The sequence below is a fragment of the Condylura cristata genome, unplaced genomic scaffold, assembly GCF_000260355.1.
Source record: "Condylura cristata isolate star-nosed mole 26May11 unplaced genomic scaffold, ConCri1.0 scaffold00022, whole genome shotgun sequence".
In the NCBI taxonomy this organism is placed as follows: Eukaryota; Metazoa; Chordata; class Mammalia; order Eulipotyphla; family Talpidae; genus Condylura; species Condylura cristata.
Window position 1 is genome coordinate 423937 of NW_004567123.1, and position 25517 is coordinate 449453.

The 25517-nt window shown below is 51.1% G+C and overlaps 2 protein-coding genes across 2 annotated transcripts in view; one reads left to right on the top strand and one right to left on the bottom strand.

The window, feature by feature from the left end:
* Positions 1–7952, top strand: part of ABHD12 (abhydrolase domain containing 12) — an 81657-nt gene extending 73705 nt beyond the window's left edge. The window contains exons 8-13 of the mRNA XM_004687121.2: positions 948–985; positions 1474–1553; positions 2368–2450; positions 4942–5020; positions 5996–6123; positions 7274–7952. Coding sequence (XP_004687178.1) covers positions 948–985; positions 1474–1553; positions 2368–2450; positions 4942–5020; positions 5996–6123; positions 7274–7313 — 448 coding nt within the window. The 3' untranslated portion in view covers positions 7314–7952. The remainder of the gene's footprint in view (positions 1–947; positions 986–1473; positions 1554–2367; positions 2451–4941; positions 5021–5995; positions 6124–7273) is intronic.
* Positions 7953–9369: 1417 nt separating this feature from the next.
* PYGB (phosphorylase, glycogen; brain) overlaps positions 9370–25517 on the bottom strand; it is a 43350-nt gene continuing 27202 nt past the window's right edge. Inside the window, exons 9-20 of the mRNA XM_004687122.2 lie at positions 24947–25039; positions 23940–24086; positions 22954–23117; positions 22076–22190; positions 21001–21102; positions 20113–20260; positions 16984–17042; positions 15146–15287; positions 14204–14411; positions 12928–13062; positions 11666–11732; positions 9370–10256 (exon numbers count right to left, since the gene is read on the bottom strand). Of these exons, the coding sequence (XP_004687179.1) occupies positions 10104–10256; positions 11666–11732; positions 12928–13062; positions 14204–14411; positions 15146–15287; positions 16984–17042; positions 20113–20260; positions 21001–21102; positions 22076–22190; positions 22954–23117; positions 23940–24086; positions 24947–25039 (1533 nt within the window). The 3' untranslated portion in view covers positions 9370–10103. The remainder of the gene's footprint in view (positions 10257–11665; positions 11733–12927; positions 13063–14203; positions 14412–15145; positions 15288–16983; positions 17043–20112; positions 20261–21000; positions 21103–22075; positions 22191–22953; positions 23118–23939; positions 24087–24946; positions 25040–25517) is intronic.

Consider the following 25517-nt stretch of genomic DNA (forward strand, 5'->3'; position numbering starts at 1 on the left):
CTTTAATTGCTTGATGGGGGCAGCTTTAATTGCTTCTGCTGATGTCAGGTTCAGGGTGTTTCAAAAAAAAGCTGTTGGCAATGCCTAGAGCCCCAACACCTTCAGCAACCATCCCTTTTTCATTTGCCTTGTCACAGCACAAGACTGTGACCCCTTTTGTGATTCTTGCTCCTTGCCTGGAACAAAATGCTACACTTGGGCTGGGCCTGCAGGCTGTGTGGTATCTGGGATAGGGCCTCATCTGTGGAGAGAGTGACCTATAGATTCTCAAAGGTAGAGGGCTGAAGCCATCCTGCTCTGGCTGTCTGCATTGGATCTGCTCCCCTAAGAAGGCAAATGTCCCTGGCCTACAAACTTCAAATGCTGGCTATGGCCAGGAGCTAAGCAGACTGGTCACAGCCTCCTGTCAGCTGATGGTACAGTATAGCCAAAAGGAGGCTGACCCAGGTGTGGTAGGGGACACAGACATGGAGCAGTGACCGTAATCACCATCCAGTCAGAGGGGTTAGTTAGCTCATAGTAGCCACCCTGCGCATAGTTCTGGGATGTATTGTCTACTCTCATGTACTGTTCACAGATCCCATGACTTCTCTGAGCATGTTCCAATATTAGAACAATTCCACCTAAAACAACTTCTGTCAGGGATGATGCTCAGTGAAGTAAGTCAGAAGGAAAAAGAAAAATATTAGATGTTTTCACTTATAGGAGGAATATAAGGAAACTGAGAGATACAGTAGGGGAGGGGGCAAAAGAGAAGTCACAATAGGGGAGGGAAGAGCACAAGGGGCTTTGGTGATGGTACGTGGGTGATGAGGTGGCGGCAGATTTACGGGGACTGTACCTGAGGGGAGAAATCAAATGTACAGAAATGAACATCAATATAATAAAATAAAAATAAAACAACTCTGTCATAATTCAACTGAATTGTATTTTTCCTGTCTTCCCAGAGTAGCAACAAATCTGGTGCGGCGCCTCTGTGAGAGAGGTAGGGCTCCTGTAGGCCTGTGAGCTTTGGTGTGTGGATTGGGTCCTGTAGCTGGGGCTGGGTGGTGTAGGTGCCCCGAGTTCTAGCCCTGCTTCGCGTTCTAGGCAGGTGGGTGCTGATGGATAACTAGCAAGGTGATAGCACTGGTTTCCTCTCTAAGCTCTTGAAGCTGGACACTGGGGCCAGAGCCTGGGCAGACTCAGCCACCCCAAACTCTCACCCCCTTTGGACTTCAACTGTTAGTGGAGCATCTCCAGGGCCACGTGAGTGCTCAGGAGCAACCAAAGGCCACCCAAGGGTTTCTCCCTCCCTCAGTGTGTGTGGCCAACCTTGTGACAGGGCCTGAGGGACTGGGCCAGCTGATTCCACTGTCCTATCTGGGGGCTGGTTCTTCCATGGACTTGCTATGGAGCCATAGAGTATGTGTTTCCTTGGGGCTTCTTGCCTGTCTCACAGTTCTCTGTTTTGTTTGTTTTAAATTTATCTAGAGACACCTCCAGATGCCCTGATATTAGAATCGCCATTCACTAATATCCGTGAAGAAGCTAAGAGTCATCCATTCTCAGTGGCAAGTATAGCACTTATTTAAACAATTACTGTAAGAATTTAGAAATTGTAAGTATAACATTAAAAATAAGAAAATTATTTCAATAATCTGATGAATGCAGGCTTTATTCAAAATTAATCCTTATTTGTTCTGGGCATTGATCTAACTAACTATATAGCTGCCCAGAAGTTTATAGCTCCCACCCAGGTAGCAGGTTGATTTACCACTGGGGCATCCAAGGGGAGCAGACCCATGGAGGCCTTGCCCTGTGGCATGGTTATCCACTTGGCGGAGCTTTGCCCCTTGGGGCTAAGCCTAGGCCCAGGACTGCTGCCTTGGCTGCCTCCCCAGGAGTAGAGATGATGGGTAGTGCCACTTTCTGCCACATATTTGGTGTGTGGTAGCCAACTCTCCCCATCTTGTTTCAGTGATGCCCAAGGTAAAGTCCAGTGGGTCCTCCAGAGTGAGTTGGTCCCTCACTGCTGGGACGGAGGCCTTGGGCCCTCCTTCTATAAGGGTCCTAGTCCTCCTCCCACCCCTTCTCCCCAGTGGCCCTGGTGTCTGGGGGAAGTCTGCTCTCAAGCATACACTAGCTATTGCTCTGAGGTGTGGGAGCCCCTCTTTGTGGGCAGTCCATGCTATGGTCACTCTGAGGGCCTCTTAACCAGGAGTCTTGTTATATATTGTACCACCCCATATAGCTCTTGTGAGGCCATAGCTCAATCTGCTAGAAGCCGGGACCACATCTGGGTACTTGGTAGCCTCTGTCTGAACCTTACGCCCTATCCTTCCCTAAGGGGCTTTAACTGACACTTTGTTCCCATATCACCTTCAGATATATAGATACTTCCCTGGGTTTGACTGGTTCTTCCTGGATCCCATTACAAGCAGTGGAATTAAATTTGCAAATGACGAAAAGTGAGTACTGTATAGAGTAACTAATTTTAAATTTAGAAAATCCCTGAGGACCCCCAAGATAAGCTACCTCAATCTCATTAACTGAATGGGGGGGAGGGGTGGCACGGGAGGGGCCTGAATATTTAGGGTTTTTTTTTTCACCACCAGACTGTACAAAAGAAAATCAAAGCCTTTTCTGACAGAAAAAAGTTGGAAAGACTAATTTTTTTCTATCAGTAAAGTTGTTTTACTTGAAAATAATCTGTCAAAATAAGAATTCCTGAACAGGTATTTAAACAATAATAGGAACTGTTAATAAAAATGTGATTTTGTCATGACATTTGATTTATTAATAATATAAAGATATTATAGGGCCCTCCCTGGTGGCGCAGCGGGTTCAAGCACAGCACTGAGAAGCTAAAGCCACTTCAGCATGAATTCGATCCCTGCCCACCCCAGAAGTGATCCACATGGTGCAGCAGACCTCTCCTGACCCGCCCGCTGCTCCCCTCAGCAGTATACTTTGTCTATCTGCCTGTTTTGTTCCCCACTCTGTCTCTGGTGAATCCTTTCACCACCCCTGCACCTCTGGCCTGTAACCCAGTTCTGTATGTATAAATAAATAAATCTTAAAAAAAAGATACTATAAAAGTATACTTTTAAAATATTTAAATATATAAAAATATTTCCAAAAGTTAAATATATTCTAGTTAAGGACTCTTGAATGAACAGTGCTCACATTTGATTAATGTTGTCTTTGTGATATTTCTCATTTTATTTAAGAAAACAAATCCTTTTCTAAATATTTAGCTAACTTTTTTTAAAAAAAATATTTATTTATTTACTCATACAGAACTGGGGTACAGGTCAGAGATGCAGAGGGTGAGAGGATTCACTAGAGACAGAGCGGGGAGCAGAACAGGCAAATCGATGAAGTACACTGCTGAGGGGAGCAGCGGGCTGGTCAGGAGAGGTCTGCTGCACCATATGGATCTCCTCCAGGGCAGGCGGGGGTCATGCGGAAGTGGCTTAAGCTTCTTAGTGCTGTGCTTTAACCCGCCGCGCCACCAGGGAGGGCCCTAGTTAACATTTTTAATATCTACACTTTGAAATGATGTAAAAAAGTATTTTTCTCTCTCAAATTTGTTTTCTTTTGAAATTAAAAATGGAAATAAGTAAGTAAAACCTGCTTGTTTGTAAATAAAACTAAAAGCAGAATTAATTGAGTAAATGGACTTTCTTTTAAAACAAACCAACAGTGGACACTAGGTGCCAGGAAGCTGTCTTTTGGCCTTGTCCCAACAACTGAGAGTTGGGGGAGGAAGTACCTCATCCACTGGACGTCAGGAGCCCTTGCTTGGTGGGCATGCCTGGTGCCAAGTACTTGCTAAGGTCACAATATGTGAGCGGCATCTCTTCTAGAAAGTGTAAAGCTAAAGGCAGACTAAATATGTGGGTTTTTTTTTTTAATTTAATTTTGCAAGAAGAACTTTTTTTCTTTTGCATAGAACATAAAAGGCCAAAAGGTTGAGGTGTAAGAGGATTCAACAGAGACAAAGTAGGGAGCAGAAAAGGCAGATTGATTGAAATACACTGCTAAGGGGAGCAGCAGGTGAAACAGGAGAGGTCTGCTGCACCATGTGGTAAGTTAGCTCCTTGGCCAAGGATTGAACTCAGGCCATAGAGGTGACAGTGCTAAGGCTTAACTCTGAGACTACCAAGAAGGCCAAAGACACACTAACCATGATGGTAACTCTGAAAAATTGGTATTACATTGTGTGAAGTTCTGACTTACTTACAGAAATGCTGTTCCATGAAAATAGAGTATTTGCTTATGCACCACTTGCAAAACAGGCTTTGGGTAGTCTGGGCATCTGTGGGGCAATACGGCCCTGTAAGTACCAGGTTTTGCCACATGCTGCCCTACGGAAACCAAGATCGGTGTAGAGTTGCCAGAATGGGCAGATGCTGTGTCCACCAGCTCCCCATGAGACCTTAGCAGGGGTGCCCAGTCCATAGCCTGGCCTTTGTTTTACATGGTTTGTTGAAGGGATTTGTATCCCTACTGAAAATGTTATCTAATTTGTAAACATTCAGAGCTGGAGTGACTTTAAATGTCATTAACACTACTAAATTGGACACTAGTGGCTGTAATAGATTTTTCAATCATTTGCAGTTAAGTTTCTTGGCCCATGTAAATCATTCAGTTTCTAAATATTATTTTGTAACTTTTAAAGAATAAACTACTGGAAAAAAATATTTGCAGCTTCTAGAAAACATTCAGGGGCCAGCTTGATTGAATGAATTGATCTTTAGATTTGGTTGACAACTATCATCCATAATAGATGTTGATAGAAACATCTAAGAAATCAACTCTCAGTTCTCTAATAAACAAAAAAACTATCAATAAGCAACACGGTGAAAGATTCCCTAAAGCAGGTCCAGGGCTGGGGGGCAGGAGACCCAGTGGGCCCTCTCTTGGCCTTAATCCAATCCCCCTGTCCCTCCACAGTGTGAAGCACATCTCCTGCTCCCTGCTCATCCTGCACGCTGAGGACGACCCTGTTGTGCCCTTTCAGCTTGGCAGAAAGGTGAGTGTAGGGGACAGGCCTGGAACAGACCCAGAACCAGAACAGGCAGGCCACAGGCTGATGTGAGATGTGTTCTGCTGCTGGTGTATGGTAAGGAAGAGGGTGGAGGTGGTGACTAGAGTTGTGTGCGTGGGGCTGAGGCGGGGAGGAGACTGGGGTGGGTACGGGAGAAGCTATTGCTTTCTACAAGAGGAACCATGAGAAATAAGCAAATGGCTTCCAGGTTCCCATTCAGGGGTCTTATCTGGTGGAGACCAGACAGTGGAGCCTCAGCTGGGAGGTGCTCCCCAGCTCCAACACAGAGGTCCTCATAGTTACTAGGCCTGACCACAGAAACCTCTCATCTTTCTTGCATTTGGGATTGGATTGATATCAGGAATATTATGTTGTCCTGGGGCTTCCACACTTGCTTACCTTTGTTGCCCAGAAGTGTATGAGAGTGTGATAGTAAAAGGCCAAGGGCAGGTTCAAACGAGGAGTCTGTCAAGCCTGGGGCATTTTGCTTCAGTCTCAGAACAAGCCCCAACAGGCCACTGCACCTACCCCACCATGGAGTTGGGTGACCTGAAGCAGTACAACAGGGAGTTGGCATTTTGACTGTCCTTGACCTGGGAACTCCTCCTGGCCTTGTTGGATCCACACACCAGTCTCAGCTCTCCAGCTTTACATTCTACTTTAGAGGTCTTCCAGTCTTCAGAGTTGTCGAAGATGGAGGCCTGAAAGCAGAGAGGGACTAGAATGGCAGGCAGTCTGAGTCTGGGCCTTGCTCCTTCCAGTATCTTCTGACTGTTGTAGATAGTGGGGCAGAAGTACTGTGTGTGAATTTGTGTGCATGTTGGGGATGGTGGTCCATGGTGCTGAGTTGCCCTTCAAAAGGCCACTGAACAGTTTCTATTGAGGGGAAAGACAGGTTACCCACAGGTGTTGGGCCTTCACACTGTCTCTGGGTGCTGACCCATTTCTCTCTCTCCTCAGCTCTACAATATCGCTGCACCATCTCGAAGCTTTCGAGACTTCAAAGTTCAGTTTATCCCCTTTCATTCAGACCTTGGCTATAGGCACAAGTACATCTACAAGAGCCCTGAGCTTCCACGGATACTGAGGTGAAGCATTTTTCTTATCACAGATGCCATCCTGGGCAGCGATGGTTCAGGCCAGGTCATAGCCATTGAGACTCAGTCATAGCCACTAACGTCATAGCCACTGAGGCTCCCGAGGGTCTTAATGGGCCAAGAGACACACTGACTCAGGAGCCTTTCATTTCCATTGAGAGGGGTTGAGAGAGTTTATTGTCTATCCCTCCTGGACTGCTTTCATGATCAGACAAGTAGTGATGTCCCTGTGGCACAGGCTGTGCAGGTGCACACAGAAGCCCACATGGCTGCGCCCAGTCCACGGACCACTGCATGTGGCCTGCTGTTGTGGTCAGGCTTCAGTCCCTCCCAAGCAATTCTGTCAGGTTGCGCTGCATGTGGCACATAGGGAACTCTGACCTGGGCTCACTGCTCAAAAGCTTTTTGTTCCACAGCCACTTCTTAGAGGCTGTACTGACTATGCTGTGTTGAGTGGAATCCTGGACCAGGCATGGATGTAGCCACAGCCCTGATGCAGGCCCCACATATGAGTAGTGGTGCAGGGAATGATTCAGTTGGACGTGGCCTGGCTCTGCCTTAGGATCTGGCTCCTGTGCCAGGGCAAGGCCCATGATGCAGCATGTGCTGCCTGTTCTCCCTGTCTCCCTCAAGGGCACTGGCACCATCCATTGCTTCCTGTCACCTTCTGCTGGATGCCAAGGTTGGGATGGGGAGAGTTCGCCTTTCTGAGGCAGCTGGCCCCACAGGGATGCTCAGAGCAGCCCTCAGTGAGGTATATTTCATGAGTAATTCTCGCTTAAACCTCAGCTCTCCCCTAGCTGGCCCTGAAAGTCGGGCAGCAAAGCAACATTTCTTTTAGCAGTTTGCCATTCCTGCCACATGGTTGTGGGTTGCTGAGAGGGCACAGTGAACTGAAAGGTTGGGTTATAATTTTTCTCTATTATAAAAGGAATATAGTACAGGAAATTTAGGTGAGTACAGCGCTAAAGTTTAGAACAAGGTGTAGTGAGTAGCCCATGAACTTGTCTTTATTCCTACAAATTTCCATTGATGCCATTAATGTCCTGCTGGTGAGCTCACAGTGGGTTTTCTACAGATGCATTTGAGGGGCTCTTCAGGGCCAAGGGATTCAGCTCACATGTATTCTGTCCTGGTCTAGGGAGTTCCTGGGAAAGTCAGAACCTGAGCGCCAGCACTGAATCTCGCTACCTGAAGGAGCATGAAGACCTCTGCCCTTCATCCCTTTCCTCCGGCCAGCCCAACACCCCAGAGCCTGGAGGGGCCACTGTCTGCAATGCCTCGGGAGAGCGGCCTGGATACCAGTCAGGGCAGATGGGGAAGGCCCCAGCAGACCTATGGCATCGCAGTGCCTGGGAACATGGATCTTTGTGGAAAACTTGGGTGTCAGACGTGTGGCCCCTCTCCCTTTTGCTGCCATTCAACCTGAGCTCTTGTTGGGAAGACTTAGTAACAGATCAGGCAGGCCACAAGCAGGTCATGCCTATACTTCCTGAGCTGGGCATGGAGAGCCCAGAGCAGGAGGCCTTGGGTCTCAGGACCACACTGAGCTTTCAGACACAACCTGTGAGAGAATGTGGGAAGATTTGGCTTCTTTCTGTCTCTTGCTGACACCCACAGAATGGACTCTAGTTTGATCGCCCTCCTCCCACCGGGAGCAGCCGCTTACCCTCCTTGGCCATCTGCCTCCCTGCACAGCCCAGCTCTCTCACTGCAGGGAGACGCCCAGAATCTACACTTCCTCTGCATCTCACCCATCTGCCTAACCTGGCCTTAGACTGAGCATTTATTTAAGAATAAAATCGTGGTGGTGGTCTGTGTTGGTTTCTCAGTTATTCCACAGCTATGCCTCTCAGAGCCCAGCCCTGTGACGGGAGGGCAGCTCTGTCAGCCTTTTCTCCTTCCATCAGATACCCAGGTCCCTGTAGGGAGGGTCTTGTCTTGGGCGAAAGCATGTTTACAGGGGCATTGCTTCTCCAAATAGGGCAGCCAGCATGTTCCTGGAATACAGGCCTATGTAGGCGACCCTTCTAACCTTATGCATAGCATCAGCTGTTGTTGTCGATGGGTGACCACTGGTTTTCAGAGACAAGCCTGACTACTCATGAAAATACTTATGCTGCTGGAGCACAGGTCCCACCTGCGAGCCTTGCCTCACTCGCTCACTGGTGGTGGCTCACCAATTTGACTTTGTCAGATTGGCCTCCCTGCAGTTCTGTTGCTCCCACCTGACAGTAAGTACTAATAATCCCTCTTTCCGCTCACCACCCTCTCACTAGGGAAAGGGCAGAGTCTTCCGACCTGGCTAAGTGACCTCTGAGAACCTTAGGGTGCATGGGGCTGTCCCTGCTGGAGCTATCGTCCCTTTATGGTGTGGGGACAAAGGTTGCCCAGGCCGGAGGAGTAAGCCCTCTGGGTCTCCTGTCAGGGGCCTCCTTAGGGTGTGGAACTTTCCCTAGCCCAGCTCAGCACTGAAGTAGATATGACCAGGACTGCAGAGTCTCAGATCTGCCTTCCTATCTCACGCAAGGCTTCATTCTTGTGTTTTTAAACTTGTGTCTCTGAGAGCTGTCTCATCTTTTGGCACTGAGGATATATAGTAAAAATACAAGCTGTTAGTATTTGTGTGTGTGTGACAAGGCAGACTGAAGATAGGAAGCAATAAAAGGGGGTGCTGGGCTCACCCAGTGGGTGCCATTGTCAGTTAATTTGTACCACCACCTGGTGGCATTTACCTCATTACTTTGGTCCAAACAACTAAGCTTAAATGACACTTTGCAGGCTACAAAACAACTTTGTGGCCATAGAGCAGCCCTCAAAAAGCCAGCTAGAAATGTGAGCACAGCTGTAAATCACAGTTGGTGGCAGTTTTGAGATTCTCTGGTAATGCTAAATCCTGACAGCTCATGTCCTTTCCCAAGTTTTTAATTCAAGCTGCAGATGGTCAACTCTAGAGGGAATGTTTTGGTTCCCAGGATATTCCACTTACCAGGACCACTCACCACCCACCCACAAGTGGTGGCAAAAAGGAGCTAACAGATCACACCAGAAGTTCCTGACAGTTTGTCAAATGCTAGATTTGACAATTCTTAAGATGAATTGGAGGTTCAGGATCATAGGGCTTCAAGTTCCAAAAGCAGTTGGGATGAGAAAACTGTTTAGCCGGCCCTACAAAGAAAGGGCTGAGGCACCCCGGAAACCGAATTACCCTCAGTACAAAGTGAAGCAGAGGCCATGTCAGCCAAGCACAGGCAGGAGGGTTTAATCAGTTCTCACATGAGGCAGCAACGTAAAAGGTTACAGTGATGGTCACGTGGACTAAGGGCCAGGGCAGTGTGGGATGCCAGGGCACCACCACCGCCCCAGAATATGTCCCTCACCTATAGACTCTAGTGGCTCTGAAGTGTGCATGTGAACAAAACCCTGCAGTCTGGTTCTGAGAGTGGATGGAAGCTGGGGCGAGGTGGTGTGTGGTCCCCACACCACCCAGACCCAGCTGGCAAGGCTCCTTCAAGCTGCTTCTAGAAGGGATCTTCCCTGATGTCTCCAACAACCCCTGGTAAAGGGCCCGATCTGCTCCCTGGTTTCTTGGGGGCACCTGAGAGGGGCTCACTGTGCCCTCCCTGGCACCAGTCTTCTGCCAAGGCAGATTGAAAAGGGGCTCGCTTATGGGTCCATTGGGTCCTTTTCCAGACCATATTGTTAAACTGGTGAGAATGAAGGCTGGTTGGTGTGTGTGTGCACATACACACACTCATGTACGGGTGTGTGGTTTTATGCGTGCGAGATAGAAGTTCACCCTCCAGGACTGACAAGGGATACACAAGGCCACCACCGTAATGGCCATGCCCTCCCAGGAACACAGTCCAATAAAAAAGCAGCCAGTGGGCTGTGGGCACAATGCTTGAAACTGGCCTGGGGTGCAGAATTGACAAGAAAACCAAAGCCAGCTGGGCCCAGCACCGGGGCACCTAATCCCTGGGGAGGTTAGGTGGTGGGATCTGCAGGTCAGAGGGCTCTACACCCCAGATGTCCCGAGCATACTCCGTGATGGTCCGGTCACTGGAGAACTTGCCCGAGCAGGCGATGTTTCTGATGACCTTCTTGGTCCACTCTGTGGGGTTCTGCAGAAAAAAGGAGAAGCACAGAGAGCCTGAGCTTCCAGAATGTTAGGGCTTTTTCCAGACTCTAAGCTCTGAGACTCCAGGGAAGCCAGATGGAAGAGGAGGGAGTTACAATCAATAGTCACTGAAAAGGGACTCCCTGCTATGACCAGAAAAAGTATCAAATGACTGTAAGGGGGAGAGAGCACAGCAAGTGCCCTGCCCTGGAAATCCTGCTAGAGATGTGGTAACATGGCAAAGACAGAGGCCACCAGATGGCTCCATGCCTGGGGAAGCGGCTGAGCAGCCTCCTTCCAGAGCTTCTTGCAGGGCCTGGCAGCTGCACCCAGGAGGACACCCCAAGGGACACTCTTCTGAGCCCAGCGCTGCCAGGTGGGTATGGGCGAGCATAGGGCACACTCTCCCTATGGGACCGACTGTGGAGCAAGCTCTCACGCCTGCACCGTGGAGGGGAGGGGAGGAGAGATTTGACCTAATAAGTCCGTGCTTAGAGACTCCTCTCCTAACACATCTGAGTCCTTGCTCAGCCTAATGTTGAAGCCTTTGCCCTTTTCCAAGAAATTGTTCACATTCTCATTCCAAGAAATTGTTCACATTCTCATTGCAAACACATGTTTTCTGTGCACACAAAGATCTTCACACTTGGCAAGCCCGTCCCTCATTGTGGGCCTTGCACCCTTATACTTCACACCCACCTGAGGCCCAGTCACACTCATACTGGCCAGTAACATCTCAGTCCTGTGCAGACCATTCCCCTCACAGGTCAGTCAGATGGTAGGATAAAGAGCTCATCATCTCTGGGCCACATCTCAGTCCTGTGCAGACCATTCCCCTCACAGGTCAGTCAGATGGTAGGCTAAAGAGCTCATCATCTCTGGGCCACATCTCAGTCCTGTGCAGACCATTCCCCTCACAGGTCAGTCAGATGGTAGGCTAAAGAGCTCATCATCTCTGGGCCACAGCTCAGAGCCTCGAGAGGTCCACCTCTGCCTGCTCACTCACCTTGTGGCAGCTCAGAGGCTGCAGGGGAAACCAGTGTCAAATAGGGAGACCCCACCTGTGTCAGTGTGGACAGCAGCATAGTGTCAATGGGGTCACAGGGCACTAGGCCGGGTAGGGGAGAGCAGATGGACAGCTGAGTACCAAGTGGGTAATAATAAAAAAAAGCAGAGGATGGCAGGAGAGCCTGGAGTCCCAGTCACCCTGTTCTGAGTCACACCAGCCAAGTGGGTAATGATAAAAAAGCAGAGGATGGCAGGAGAGCCTGGAATCCCCAGTCACCCTGTTCTGAGTCACACCAGCTGAATTATAACCTCCTGGGAATGGCCCAAGATGGCAAGACAAAGATGCACCCCCACAGTTCCCCAGCTAGGGCCACTCTTATCAGCTATGGGGCCCAAGAATCTTACTCTGTACAGTTGGTCCACCTGGGCCTGGCACTCCATGTACGCTTCATAATCCGCAAACACCTTGAACCTGAAATGGGAGATAAGAGGCTGGGCCCATGTGGGTGGTGAGTGGGCGGCCATGGAACTACCCACTAGCCCCAAGCTGCTCTATGGCCAGCATGTCTATCTTGGGGACACTACTGGAAAACCTTATTTTAATCCAATGTTGAGTAAAGAAGCTAGGCTTTACAATGCTCGGCCCCATGAAAGTGGGTTCACTACTCAGGCAGAGATTTCCTGCCAGTTTCCCCTCCCAGGGGAAGGGGCAAGGTGGACAGATGGTGGCTCCACTTAGCTATTTATTCCATTTAGTCTATTTTCAAGTCTAAGTGGGTTGAGCACTAGTGACACAGGAAAAGGTCATTTGCATTTTTCTGGTGCTTTGAACAAAATAAAAGTTTTATGAAGTGATGAGAGAAATGAATTTTTGTTTGTAACTGGCTCAGAAACAATTTATAAAGCCATTAAAACCCCTCCATCAATCATACATCTTGGCCAGAGCTGTTTCCAGTTCCAGGTTGTGTGTGTGTGTGTGTGTGTGTGTGTGTGTGTTTACGCGTGGTGTGTACGTGTGTGTGAGCTGGTCTGATGAATCCAGCTGCTACCTCTCATCAAAAAGCAACAGACAGAACTAACCCAATGGCAAGTGAAAGTGACAAAGGGCTTAATTCTTACCAGATTCAACTTTTACCAACAGGGTGGAACAAAGAACCTTCATGACACTGAAAATTAGTCTGTTATGACTTAGTGCTCTATAAATAATCAGTAAGTCTACAACCACAGATGCGTTAGAACTACATTACATGTCCTGTAATGAACACTACACTGTCGTTCATCATAAAGTCACTCCACTTTCACCATTTCCTGTCACTCTGGGTTGCCATTTGCCATAATGGGATCCCTATTATTCCTGGGGAGTAGAGGCAGCACCTCCACCAGCCCCATGGATGCCACCCTTGCCGGCCACACTCATCCAGGAGGTGCTGGTGCTGGGGGGTCTGGAGGTGTACTAGGCAGCATTCATCACCACCCTTAGAGCCCTGCAGCACATGAGGCACCATCAGCATCCATAGCCAGCTTGGGCCCGGGGTACAGCAGAGCTCTCTGGGTGGGCATCTGAGATTCTACCCCCAACCAACCCCTATCCCACCACTACCAAAAACCTACATTTTTAACTGTCTGATGAGGGGAGACACCAGGGACAAAGGGGAGGCTGGCCCCACCTGTCATGGTACAGCAGCATGTTGACGACATCCTTGAAGCAGTCAGGCTCCTTGGGGGAGAAGAAGCCACTGCTGATCTGGTCCACAGCCTGCCTCAGCTCAGGCAGGCGCTCGTAGTACTCCCTGGCATTGTACCTGCGGGAGGTCGGGCTGTGAGAGGGCCACCCGGGCCTGCCCCCATGCCCCAAGTCTTTGAAGCCTGCAGGGCAGCTGGAGGGCCCTGCCAGGTGCCTCCTGTTCCTCCTCTGGCACAGAAATATGGCTGCTTGGGACACAGCCTCACATACACTTTGTCATGTTCCTGCTGGAGCTGCTGCTCAGGAACTGGATCCTGGCAGAACTCTTAGCAACTCCAGCTGCGCGACCCTTCTGGATGGAGGAGAAAAAGGTATGTGAACAGGAACAGGAGATGGAGGAGACGAGTGGGCCCATCAGGGAGTCTGGGGAGAGGGTGGCAGGTGGTACCCTGTGTGCCAGGACAGGGATATGGGGGCAGAAAGACCCTGAGTGAGGGGCTGATAGAAAATGGGACATGGGGTGGGGGTCATGCTCAGACTGACAGGGACACAGTTCTGATGTTCCAATGACATCTGGAATTTCTGTTGATAGGCACTGAGGCCTCATTTATTCTCCTGAGAGTTTTTTGGCAATTAGGCAATGCTGCCTTCAATTACTGCTCAGAACTAGGCTGGGGCTGGCACTCAAGAGTCTCTAAAGTCTTGAAAAACAATGAAAGGCTGAGAAACATGCCAGGGAAGACTGAACACTGAGGTTTAAACAATGGGGCCCCCAAACAGGAACCTGGGACAGAGAAGGGTGTTCATGAGGAAATCTGAGCACAGGATTGTCTTTGGTAAATAACAGTATATACACTTACTGATTAGTTCTGATGATCTATCATACTAATCAGTAATATATATGCCCCAGGAGGCTCAGAAGGGCAAGTAGAGCCCCTCATGGCCTGCAACTTTCTGTGAATTAAAGTTACTCCGAACAAAAAGGTCACTGCACGGAGACAGGCCACTGTCAATGGGTCAGCCCAAAGCCCCCAAGTTACTGAGAGTGCTCAGAGTCCTGTCCCCAAGGGCTCACCCCAAACACCAGGGCATCTTATGCATAGAAACCCCTGGGCTGAGGAGTCAAAGTACAGAGCGGCCACTCCTGTCCACGCCGACTCAGGACAGCCTTCCAGGGCCTGGGAAGCTGGCAGATGTGGCGTACCTGCAAAAGCTCCACCACCCTCCCTGGGGCTCTGGGCAGTGCCCGGGACACATACCCTTTTCGGTCCAGGGCCTCAACATCCTCTACCCGCAGGCCAAAGATGAAGAGGTTCTCAGCTCCAGCCTCCTCAGCCATCTCCACATTGGCACCATCCATGGTGCCAATGGTCAGGGCCCCGTTGAGCATGAACTTCATGTTGCCTGTGCCTGAGGCCTCTGTGCCCGCAGTGGAGATCTGCTGTGACAAGTCTGCGGCCGGGATCACTGTGCAGGGGAGGGACCACAAGAGGGTGTGTCACCACTGGGATGTGATAGGAACACCACGCCCTCTCCCTTGAAGGGGCTCCCAGGTCTCCCTTTCTGGCATTCCAGGATGAGCTAGTGGCTCCCTTACCCTGTGGTAGGCAGAGCATTGCCCACCTTGCCTGTAAAACGCCTTCTTAATCCAGGGCAACCTGAGACAGAGGGTCCACGATGAGACACCTGAGAATCTTTGTGCTGGAACTTTACTGATCATAGACTAAACTCCACAGAGCACGCTCAGGGTGTCAGGCCCTGGGTTGCTTCAGAGGACAGAAAGGACAAGTACCGACCCAGATTAGAAGTAGGCAGTGCCGTTGAGAGCCAAGCAGGTGAGGGCAGAGGGGTCCTCTGGGTGGGTGGGGGAGAGGGAGGTGAGGCACTGTGCTGCCTGGGCAGGGGCACTCCTGCCAGCCAGAAAGCTGAGGAGCGGAAAGGCAAAGATGAGGGGCAGAGGAAAGGGGAAAGAGAGGGACACTGAGGTCACAGGCAGGAGCAAGAAAATACAGGCATAGAGGCTACCCAAGGCCTGAGGGGCCGCCCCACCGATGTAGGTGGGGAGCTTCCTCAAAGCCTCCCACTGCTAGACAGAGGTGCTCTCGGCCGCAGGGCAGAGTTAATGCTCCTGAGAGTAAGTGGCCCTGCCCAGCACTGCCAAGCAGGGGCAAGTTTCTGCTTATGTGACTGTCCGGCACTACCTTTCTCAGCCAAGGATACACGGTAATTCTCCAGGAAGATCACTTTGAGCTTGTCGCCCACGACTGGATCATGGTTGACCACGTCGCTGATGGATGTGACCAGCTTGATGATCATCTTGGCCATATGGTAACCTGGAGCTGCCTGGACAGGAAGGGAACACACTGGGCTAGGCTGGGACATGGTTGGGCGCCCAGAGGGGCCCGTCACCTTTACAGGCCATCACAGCCTGGTTGCCAGCCCCACGGGGTCACCCTCTGCTGGTGTCAAGAGAGGTGGCTCTCAGATGCTGAGGCTTGGTGTCCCTGTGTCTGGCACATGACCTGGTAGACAGATGAGTGACAACAGAGCCCACACCACTGGGTACCAGGCCTCGCCATCGACCGACCATGTGCACAACGTGTGGGTTTTACCTTGTTTTGCTTCTCTGCTTTTCAGAAATGGGGAGCTAAAAGGAACAAGAACTTACAGAACTGAGAACCAAGTAACAGAAAGTACAGGAACCTAAGGAACTTCTGGAACATACCAGAGGATGCAGTCAGAAAACCAACCCAGGGGAGGACAAGCAACCCAATTTCTATGAAAAATAAGTTGCGAGGCAGAAGTAGGAAACACATAAGAAAAATCTCACATTAAAAGATTTAAGAGACAGAACCGATTGCCATGTGACCTCGTTGGGACCCCGTAAAACACACCGCTTGAGTTAGACGTCACTTTAATGAGTTATCTGGGCATGAGGCTCCAGCTGACCTCTGGGGGCCTGAAGGAATTCTTGTCAAGTGTCTGAGGGTGAGGGTGGCACTGTGTGGTGGCATCTGAACACACGTACACTGTGGTTTGTGAAGACGTGATGCAGTGCTTGGGGAGAAGCAGTGTCATGTAATGTGCCCTGAAGTAGCCCAGTGCAGCCGAGGGCTAGGTATTTGGATGGTCCACCAATCTCAGTATTCTCTAGCTTGAAATCTGCAACATTTTAAAAATGTGTTGAAATTCCACATTTCAGTGTACACTGACTGACTCTAACTTCAGAAATGGCAGGGCTGGGGGAGAAGGCAGAGGCCAACAACGCGGCGTGTGTTGCTCTGGCTTCAGTGGCCTGAGCTGTGCAGGTCTTTGGCTCAGCCTCATGCGTGTCTGCGCTACAGGAGAGGACAGAGCCTACTGGCCAAGGACAGGCAACAGTCCCTACCAGTACCCAGGCCCTACCGTGAGGACCCCCCGAAAGAAACTGTGCCCCAGTGCACCTCATGTTATCTGATGTCACCCAGGAAAAGTGGTGGTGGTGGTGGGGGGGGGAGTTCTGCCAGCCCAGGAGTGCAGAACACGACAAGGGGACCTGATGTTCAGTGTCAGCACACTGGGCCCGCAGGACAGCATGTCCTGAAGCATGAGCCTAGGTAAACTGAGGTGCGATCAGGCTGAACCTGGAACAGATGCACATGTGGCTACACCCAGACTGAACAGGTACCCGGTTGACAAAGTAGCCAAGGCCCAGAGTCCTTCTGGCCCATGAGTGCTGGGGAGTAGCAGGTAAGACTGGGGGCCACAGCCAGCACAGAACAGAAAGGTGGTGGTTACTCAGAGAAAAGTCATGACCATGGAATTGGGGGTGGGCGAGGGCTGCCCACATGCTGTGCAGGCACGGCCCATCCACCCCCATCACAGAGCTGAGGAAGAGAGGACTAACTCAGCTCACAAGCACACAGGGGACCAGATGGTGTCAACTGGCACTGGCTACTGCAGTGTCCAGTCCATGGGCAGCTGGCTCCAATCTTGCCAAAACCATGCAGGGTTGTGCACGCTGGCCAAGCACCAAGCAAGGGCAGAGGAGCCTGCTCACCTTGCCTCCAATCATGACAGTCCTGGGCACAATGGCTTTGGCTGGATCCTTCTTTATTCCTGCAGGACAAACAAAAGAGAGTCAAGTGGGGTGACCAGAGCCAGATATCTTCTGCCCTGGGTCATGCCATGGTGCTCAGTGTCCTGAGATCAACCCTCACACAGGCAGCAGGGCACAGTCACTGGGCCCCTACACACCCACCAGGAGCTCCCACTCACAGAAGGGGATGAGGCCCCTGGCTCTGCACATGTGACCCGGGTTGATGAGGCAGGCCAGCCTGGAGCCGAGTCTTCCTAAAAGCTCACCGGAAAAGCGGCGCTGGTGGTTTCAGCACAGCCCAAACCGTGTACCTGTTCTGGGGGCTGATCACCAGCATAAGACTCTTGCAAGTGATGGCCACATGAAGAAGAGGTGACTTCAGGGTCACGGTAATGGTACTCTTACCCACTGAGGTGTGTTACGATACGTAAACACCCCCCTCCCACACACACACACCTGCCCAAGTCCCTGCACTTTCTCGTTGTGACCAGAGGTAAGAAGTCCCTCCTGAAGCACCTTAAGTGGCAGCAAAACGAGTGTATCCTGGCTGGGAAAACGGTTTTCAGATTTCAGTGTATGCTGGGGAAGGTGTCCACACAGAGGGTGAGGTGGCCTTGACCAGAATTTGCCTGGGCCAGGAATTAACATCAAGATTTGTGGGTGACCCCAGTTATAGAAAGAGTATAGCTGTTCCTTAATTCTAAATTTCCTCCTTCCAGAAATCAGAATTAGCTATGGCTATACCATTCTGAATGGGCCTGACCTCAGGAATCAGATGGAATAACATAGAGCAAGAAAAATCAACAACACCAACTACATTTTTCACCAAAACTAGGAAAAAAGAAAAACCTGCAAAGTCCAGATCACTGCACGAGCTATGCCAGGTGGTGGATAGTTGGGGCCAGGCAGGAAGCCAGGGCAAGGGGCTAGGGAGTGTATGTGGGGAGGGGGGGAGGGCTGTCTGGGGAGTCCTGGCCTAACATCCCAGGAAAGAGCCCAGAGCCAGCCCACCAACTTTGTAAGCATGTCTCCTACAGGGAAACCTCACAAGGAGGGCCCTGGCATCCTGTGGACAGAGACCCAGAGGGCAGGAGCCAGGGCATCAGGGCTAGTGGCTCTCTATGCCAATTTGGGCTTGAAATGCAGCCACATGAGGAGCCTGTGGTATCCAGAGCCCATGGAGTTCTGGGTCATGTGCAGCTCTTCTGTGTCAGGAGCTGCAGAAGTGCCTCGCTGCAAATGAGGAGACATCTTCCCTGCAACCTGTGGTGCCCACTAACCTGGAAAGGAGGCCACAGTGTCAAAAAGTACAGCGGTGGGGAGAGGGTAAGAAAACTGTATGGGGAATGAAGCATGGGGGGGAAAGGCAGGACCAGTGCCCAAACGGCAGCCTGGTTCCGGAACCCCAGAGGGCATGGAGATTTGAGAGGCATCGCAGCACACAAAGGAGAGAAGACAAGCAGACAGCACAGAACAAAAAGGGAAGATCTTCGGGAAATGCTCAGATATCACGACCTCAGACAAGGTGGGCGGGCAGAAAAAAACCTATACCACCCTCCTGAAGCCTGGAAAGGGGACCCAACAATGGCTCCAAGCAGCTGTTCTAGAGTCTATTTCCAGACAACTTCTGGAAATAATACAAGATATCAACTGACAAAGTCAAAGAACCTGGACAGGAACATTGGCCACCTGGGCTGGGCCTGGACGTAGCCCAGCACACTTAGTGCTGGCGCAGAGAACACTCGGGGACCAAGACATCCCCCTGCCAGACATCAGAGTGCGGGGATCAAAGCTGCTCAGGGCTAGAAAGGAAAGCTGAGTGTCACCTTCAGTAGGTGTCCTTTGCGCTGCAAGCCTATAGGCTTTTCGGAACCTGCAGGGAGCGCCTGGGAGCTCAGCTTACACAAGTGACTGTTGCAGACTCAGCTAAAGGACAGGGACTGAACATGTCCAATTCAAACTGACACAGACAAATGCTGGGGACAAAGACAAGAGTGATGCCATTGTACCCTCCAACCACAGAGAAACACCATGCGCAAGTGCTTGGACACAAATGCAGGCAAGGGTGATGGGCCACCAGGCCCTCGCTGCTGGCAGTGACAACTACTGTCCCATGCGGTGGGATTGGATGGCGGGGAAGTGTGCCTAGAGACCTTCACTGCTGATCACAAATGGGATGGGGACCCCTGGGGAAATGACAAAATAAAAGCAGAAAATCTCAACTTGCAAGAGAAGATCATGGCAAAGAAACCACAGGACTCAACGAACTGCTGTCTCCACCTAGCCTGCAGGCCACACACACAGGCGAGCATGCCTGGTGCTTCTCTCAAGGGCAACTAACGTAGCACCAAGCCAGTGTTGGTCCTATTACTTACCTGCCTCCCTAGTGACAGACTCCTCCGCCTGACAAGTCTGCCTTACTGGTAACAGGGGACCTGATGCTCTTAAAAGGGATGTATCTTAAAAAGAGGTTTTGTGGCCTCCTTTGGCCTTCAAAATTAATAATCACTTTATTATATTTCAATAATGTGAAACCAAATTTTCCCCTAAGGTTTTATTCATTTATAAGCCTACATGCAATATGTATTTACTTGAAGGGGTCTTTGTTTTCTCTCATCATTAAATGTTGCTTAAACCATTGAAGGTACATGCACAAATGCATACATCTTCCACTTAATGTCTTTTATCAGTAGACTTTAACAAGTCTTTTCAATAACTTAAGGTAAGTCTAATCAAGATAACCAATCATGCTTTTGAGTCCCTCGGAGGCTCCCACCAAGACCCTGTTCTGAACACATGGGTGCAGCTAAGTTTCCGCACCCCTGGGCTCTTCTGAGGAGCCCAGCTGTCCACCTGTTCCCTGGAGCCCAGGCTACGAGCACCAGACTGGAGGCAGCATCACCACCTACCTGGGTAACCGCTCTGGCACAAAGCACAGGGAAAACATAAGACTGTTGCTTAAAATAAATGTGCACACATCCCTTGCTCCCCACCCAGCTATGAGAGGAAAAGGCCCAGGTGGAGGATGGGCACCCAGTGAGCCAGTCCTGGGCCCAGCTGAAGGTCAAGGTCAAGTGGCTGGCCACTCACGGTTGTACAAGGTGACAATGTGCAGGCAGTTCAGCAGCTGCCGCTTGTACTCGTGGATCCTCTTCACGTGCACGTCAAACATGGAAGAGGGGTTGATTTTCACCTTGTACTCCTTCTCCAGGAAGGCAGAGAACTTCAACTTGTTTTCCTGGGGAGAAAAAGGAGAAAAGACGTAGACTGGTTTACAAGAACAAAGCCCACAAGTCTCCTGAGAGTCAAGAGATCTCTCCGTCCCTCTGTCAGAAAAGCTACAGAAGGGACCCAGGGGAGGGCGCTGCTACCCAGAGAGGGCTGGGGAGTGATAGTGATGAAAAACTAAGGTCCTGAAGTGGATCTGCTCTAAAAGTGGCAGAAGTAAATGGAAAACAAGACAAAGATCAATATGAGAGAAGCAAAGGACAAAAAAAGACTAAAAAGAACCCAGTGAACATGGTGTGAAAGGAGAGCCTTCTGGGAAGACCAGAACTATTTCTGAGCCTCTCGGGTTCTGAGCAGGGAGCGGCAGGCCAAGGTCTCTAAGGGATCAGGGTCTGCCACCTATTTGGCTGGAAAGGCACCATGTGATTTGTCTGTCTAGTTGTGAGGCTGGCTGCAGAGGGAGAGGGTGAGACACAGCTGAACCACAGGCTATGTGCAGAGGTGCAGGGATTGACTCTGCTTCCCAAGCACTGCCCCCTGGATCAGCTTTTCCTACAGGACTCTAGAGAAGCACTCTTGAGGCTATCTGGGGGCCTGCACTAGTCCACTGCCCACCTGCTGTGGAGCCCAAGGTCACAGGGGTGCACATCTGAAGAGATGAATGGAGAGGATGGAATCTGGGTGCCCCAGACACTAACAACCAGAACATGGAGGCCAGGATGCCACCCCCTACAGCCGCATGTGACACACCTGCTTGACCTTGGCCACATCCCTGATGAAGGCGTCATCATTCACCCATGGCAGCAGCTTCTTCAGTTGGCTCAGGTCAGTCATGAAACCTTCCCCGATTTTCTGGAGAACCATGAAGAGACACATGACTTCTGCCCTGGGCAAGACCCATCACCATGCCTCTGCTCTCCTCTCCAACCGTTTCCAATTCAAAGCTCCTCAGCCCCGGGGCTATTAGGAAACATCCTCCATGGTGGATGCTTATAAGCCTAGCAGAAAGGACACCACACTTCCTCTGTCAGACCTAGTTCATGCCCAGCTATTCTGCAGTGGTCCACATCTTGGTGAGCTCAACTACCCACCACAAGTGCAGGGGCCAGCCGGGCTCAGGCCCTCTTTGCTGCCCAAGCCGCACCTTCCACTCACCCCAAAGGCTCTGCACCCCTCACCACCATAACAGTGCCTTTGAGCAACTCCCCACCACACTGCCCTAACCTGGGCCTTCTTCCTTCTCCACGTTACAAAGAGGGTCTTTCCAAGGAAAGCTCTCAACAAGTATCCTCCTGTAGTTTCCCATTGCTAATTCAGGATCAAGAGAGAACTCCTGGTCTCTGGTACTTGGGCCAGTTGTTTCCATAGACCCTCCTTACTGTCCCTGCTTGCCCAGCATGATATGGCTTTGATCTTCAGCTGCCCGGTGGTCCCCCTGCACAGGGCATGGACCTGAGACTTGCCACCCCTGAGAGCTGTGGCCAGCCCTTCCCGCTCACCCAGATCTCGCCTTGCTGTCCCTTCCTTAGCAAGTCTTTTCCCCTGCATGAGGCATGCGCATCACTCTGAGGCCCTCATGGGTGGTGATGGAGCTGCCCAGAGCCTATCAGCCAGAGGGCTGTGTTCCCAGCAGCAAGTCCCCACAGTGGGCCCAGCCTGGCAACAATAGCCCCCTGCATCTAAGAGTACTTGTTCCCTTCCTTCCCAAGCAAGCACAGGGATAGGTTGGTAAATACCTGCCCATTCATGTCCCCAGAGCCATAGCCAGCCCAGAAGGCCTCTGGTGATGACCTGACCACACTGGCTTCCAGACAACAGTTCTCACCTCCACGATGGTGTCGGCCAGCCCAGGGTTGCATAGGAGCAGCCAGCGTCGGGGTGTGATACCATTTGTCTTGTTCTGGAACTTCTCTGGCTCCAGTTCATAAAAATCCTTAAAGCTAAAAACAGTAGACAGGCAGCTGTTGTGAATGCGGTGCTTTAGACAAGGCGAGCAAGAGAGTAAAGGACTTCCAAAGAGAGACCGCGAAGCCTGGTTTTCTGTTTTGTTTCCTCAAGACACAGGGTATTAACACCACTGCGGGGAGAGAAGTTGTGAGCAGATACAGCCACTTTCATCACTGTGCCCCACGCTGACTACGTAGTGTGTGCCAACTGGGACCATTCAGAAGTGGAGCCTGCCTGTTTCCAGAGTGGTCTGTGTGTCTGATTTATGACCATGGAGCGTTACTGGCTTCAGGGCTTGAGAAACTGGGGCTGTTTCCTCATATGTAAAGTAGAGGAACACCAGGTGACAAAAGCCCTTGCCTGGCCCTAGAGACACAGGACCTTCTATATGGACAGAAGGCCCATGGGGCTCACAGGAGATGGGGGAGGGGGACCAAGGCAGAAACTCTGAGATCACATTGCACTGAGGGGGGATAGGAGACATGAGGCTCAACCTGGACCTCTACCCTGCCCAGTGTGCTGGTCACCAGGCAGGACGCTTGAGATACTCGGCCAACAGAAGGCCTGGGAGCAGGGACTGGACAGACTGGAGACACAGCCCTTTGGCTGGTGTGCCCAGGCAGCTCAGTCGAGGCTCACAGGGCGTGGAATGGTGCTCCAGATCAGCTGCCATATGTGGTGGCTGAGGTCCCCAGAAACACGTCTGTGGTCAGGACAAAGGTGAGTCCCAGCTTGGGGCAAACACCACACACTCACACAGACTGCTTCACGATCTCCGAGTGAATACGGGCCACACCGTTGACAGCGTGGGAACCAATCACACACAGGTGTGCCATGTTGATCCGCTTGCAGTCCCCTTCCTCAATCACAGACATCCTCCTCAGCCGGTCCACGTCTCCAGGGAACAAGGCCGCCACGTGCTGTGCCAAGACAGATGGGTGAGCAGGGGGTGGAGGTGAGCTGGAGTTCCACAGGGAAGTTACGTTTCCTCCGGGGAAATCCTAAGGCTGCTACACCATAGCCCTGTACCCCCAAGGGCCTGGACTGCAGGGGAAGCTCCCCCAAACTGCCCAGCCCAGGGGGCCTGGGCGAGCCTGAGGACCCTGCAGAACTGTTCTGTGGGAGGAAGCGAGGGGACCAGCCACTCGACTCACAAGGAAAAGCTAGTCCCTGTGGGCCGGGTGGTGGGGGAGTATTGAGAGGGGCCTAAATTAACTTATTTTGACCTGTGAGAACAGCTACTTTGCACCAGAAAGCTAAAAAGTGAACTACAATCATAACTGAGTTCTAAGTTCCTCCAGTTTTCATATAGTTTCCTCTGTGGATAACAGAAAAGACACAGGGTGCTTTGTTTCCCAGACTCCCAAATGCTGCTCTGGTGTTAAAGGGCAAGTCTCTGGCCTCACGAACCAGTCACACCTAAACTCTCTGGGGGAAAGGAAGGTTTTCAGAAAGCTTGTATGCAACACAGTAGGGGTTGTGTGTGTGTGTGTATGTTGAGGGAAGCAATGGGGAGAGACCAGCCATCAGCTTCGCCATGTGACAGCCTCCAGTCCCCAGAGCCCACTGCTGGGCCGAGGTGGTCCATTCAGGAGATAAAGCACCTATCCCAGGCCACATGGCAGCAGGAGGGTGGGGAGGGCTGGGCAGTGTGGTGTGGCCTACCAACGCCCTGGTCCTACATCAGCAGTAAGGGTGGGCATGGTGGGTTCAGCCCCCCAACCCCGGCAGGCCAGGCTCACATCCAAGTGTCTCTGGTTGATAGCGTAGATGATCTCCAGGTGCCGCGGCAGCAGATTCTCAAACAGGGACACAGGCCAGCGCTCCAAGGCCTCTGGCAGCACAGTGTGGTTGGTGTACGCACAGGTCTTCTTTGTGATTTCCCAGGCCTAGAACATTCCAGTGTTTTGTTTAGAAATATGCGGCTTTCTTGCCAGATGTGTAGGCAAAGGGAAAGTCTGGGAGTGAAGGCAGAAGTTCTGATCCCAGCACAGGCCCAGTGAGCTGCACAGCTAATGCAGTGTACACGCTGATTTTACCCTGCTATCTGGAAATCACCTCATAATTTTTTCTTTAAATTGGTAAACAAATAGTGCTGAGCATTTTCTTTTTCAGTTTCACTAAAGTGACTTAACCATAGCCCAGAAGATGCTGGTAAGCATGATTTCTACTGTCCATTGGATAGGGGCCAGGAACCCAGAATGGGGCCCCCAGGCTCACCCAAATAGACTCTGGTTGTTACAAAATGGAGCCATCTGTTTTATAACTTCACTTGTTGATTTCATTACACTACGTTAAGGAAAACCCACTAAACTACAGAATCTAGGACCACAGTAAGTCAACACATGAGAACAAGCCTATACCTATGTAAACAAAGTATTTGATACTTCTTGGCCTTGATTTCTAAAATGAAAAAATATATATATGAGAAACTCTAAGGGTAAGAATCCCTGTCTTGTCTTCCAGGCAATTGCTATTCTGTACCTTAGCACCACTTCCCCCACTCAGGGTGTCCTGGTCCCCTGGGAGAAACCCCTGTCTTTTTCCTGGGGTATCTTCCAGCCAGGACCTCTGACTTCTCAAGGAGAATCCTCAGTTCTCCCCCAGCCACAGGCAGAGGACTCCCTCCACTCCCAGACTGGCTCGGGCCCATCCCTGGGACAGACCTGGTCAGGGGAACATGGCCGCCCCATGCCATGACCCAGGGGCCACCAACATGGTGGCCTGAGCCTACACCCTCAGTGCTCACCTTATCCCAGTCTATCTTCTCCACGTCCACCAGGATCCGCATGAGCTCAGGGATGGCGAGGGCGGGGTGGGTGTCATTCAGCTGGATGGCGACCTGCATCCACACAGAGGATCCCTTTAATCCACTTATTTATACGAGCAACATGGGAGCCTGCACGGAACTGGAGTCCTTATCGCCCTGCTTTGGGGGTCAGATCTAAAAGGCTGACAGTGGGGACCAGACAGCACTGCAGAGGCTCTGGGTCTAACAGGGAGATGACCAAGGCAGAGAGTGGGCACAAGGCCCAGAGGGACCACAGGCAGCCAGGTGTGCTCTGAACAGGTGTGCTCTACAGCAGGTGTGCGCTGAGCAATGTTTACTGAACAGAGCCCACCAAATGTGTCAGGCTTTGCCATGGGAACCTTTACAGAGTCCCGACTGCCTCAACTCCTACAAGGAGTACTCCTCCAGTACAGCCCTCAGGAGAGAGGAGCGGCCTGGCCACTGACGGCCAGCTGCACTGTTGTCCTGCCCACCCTCCTGTCCCATGCCCACTTTTGGAAGAAGAAATCGAGGCTAGACCATCCTGTGT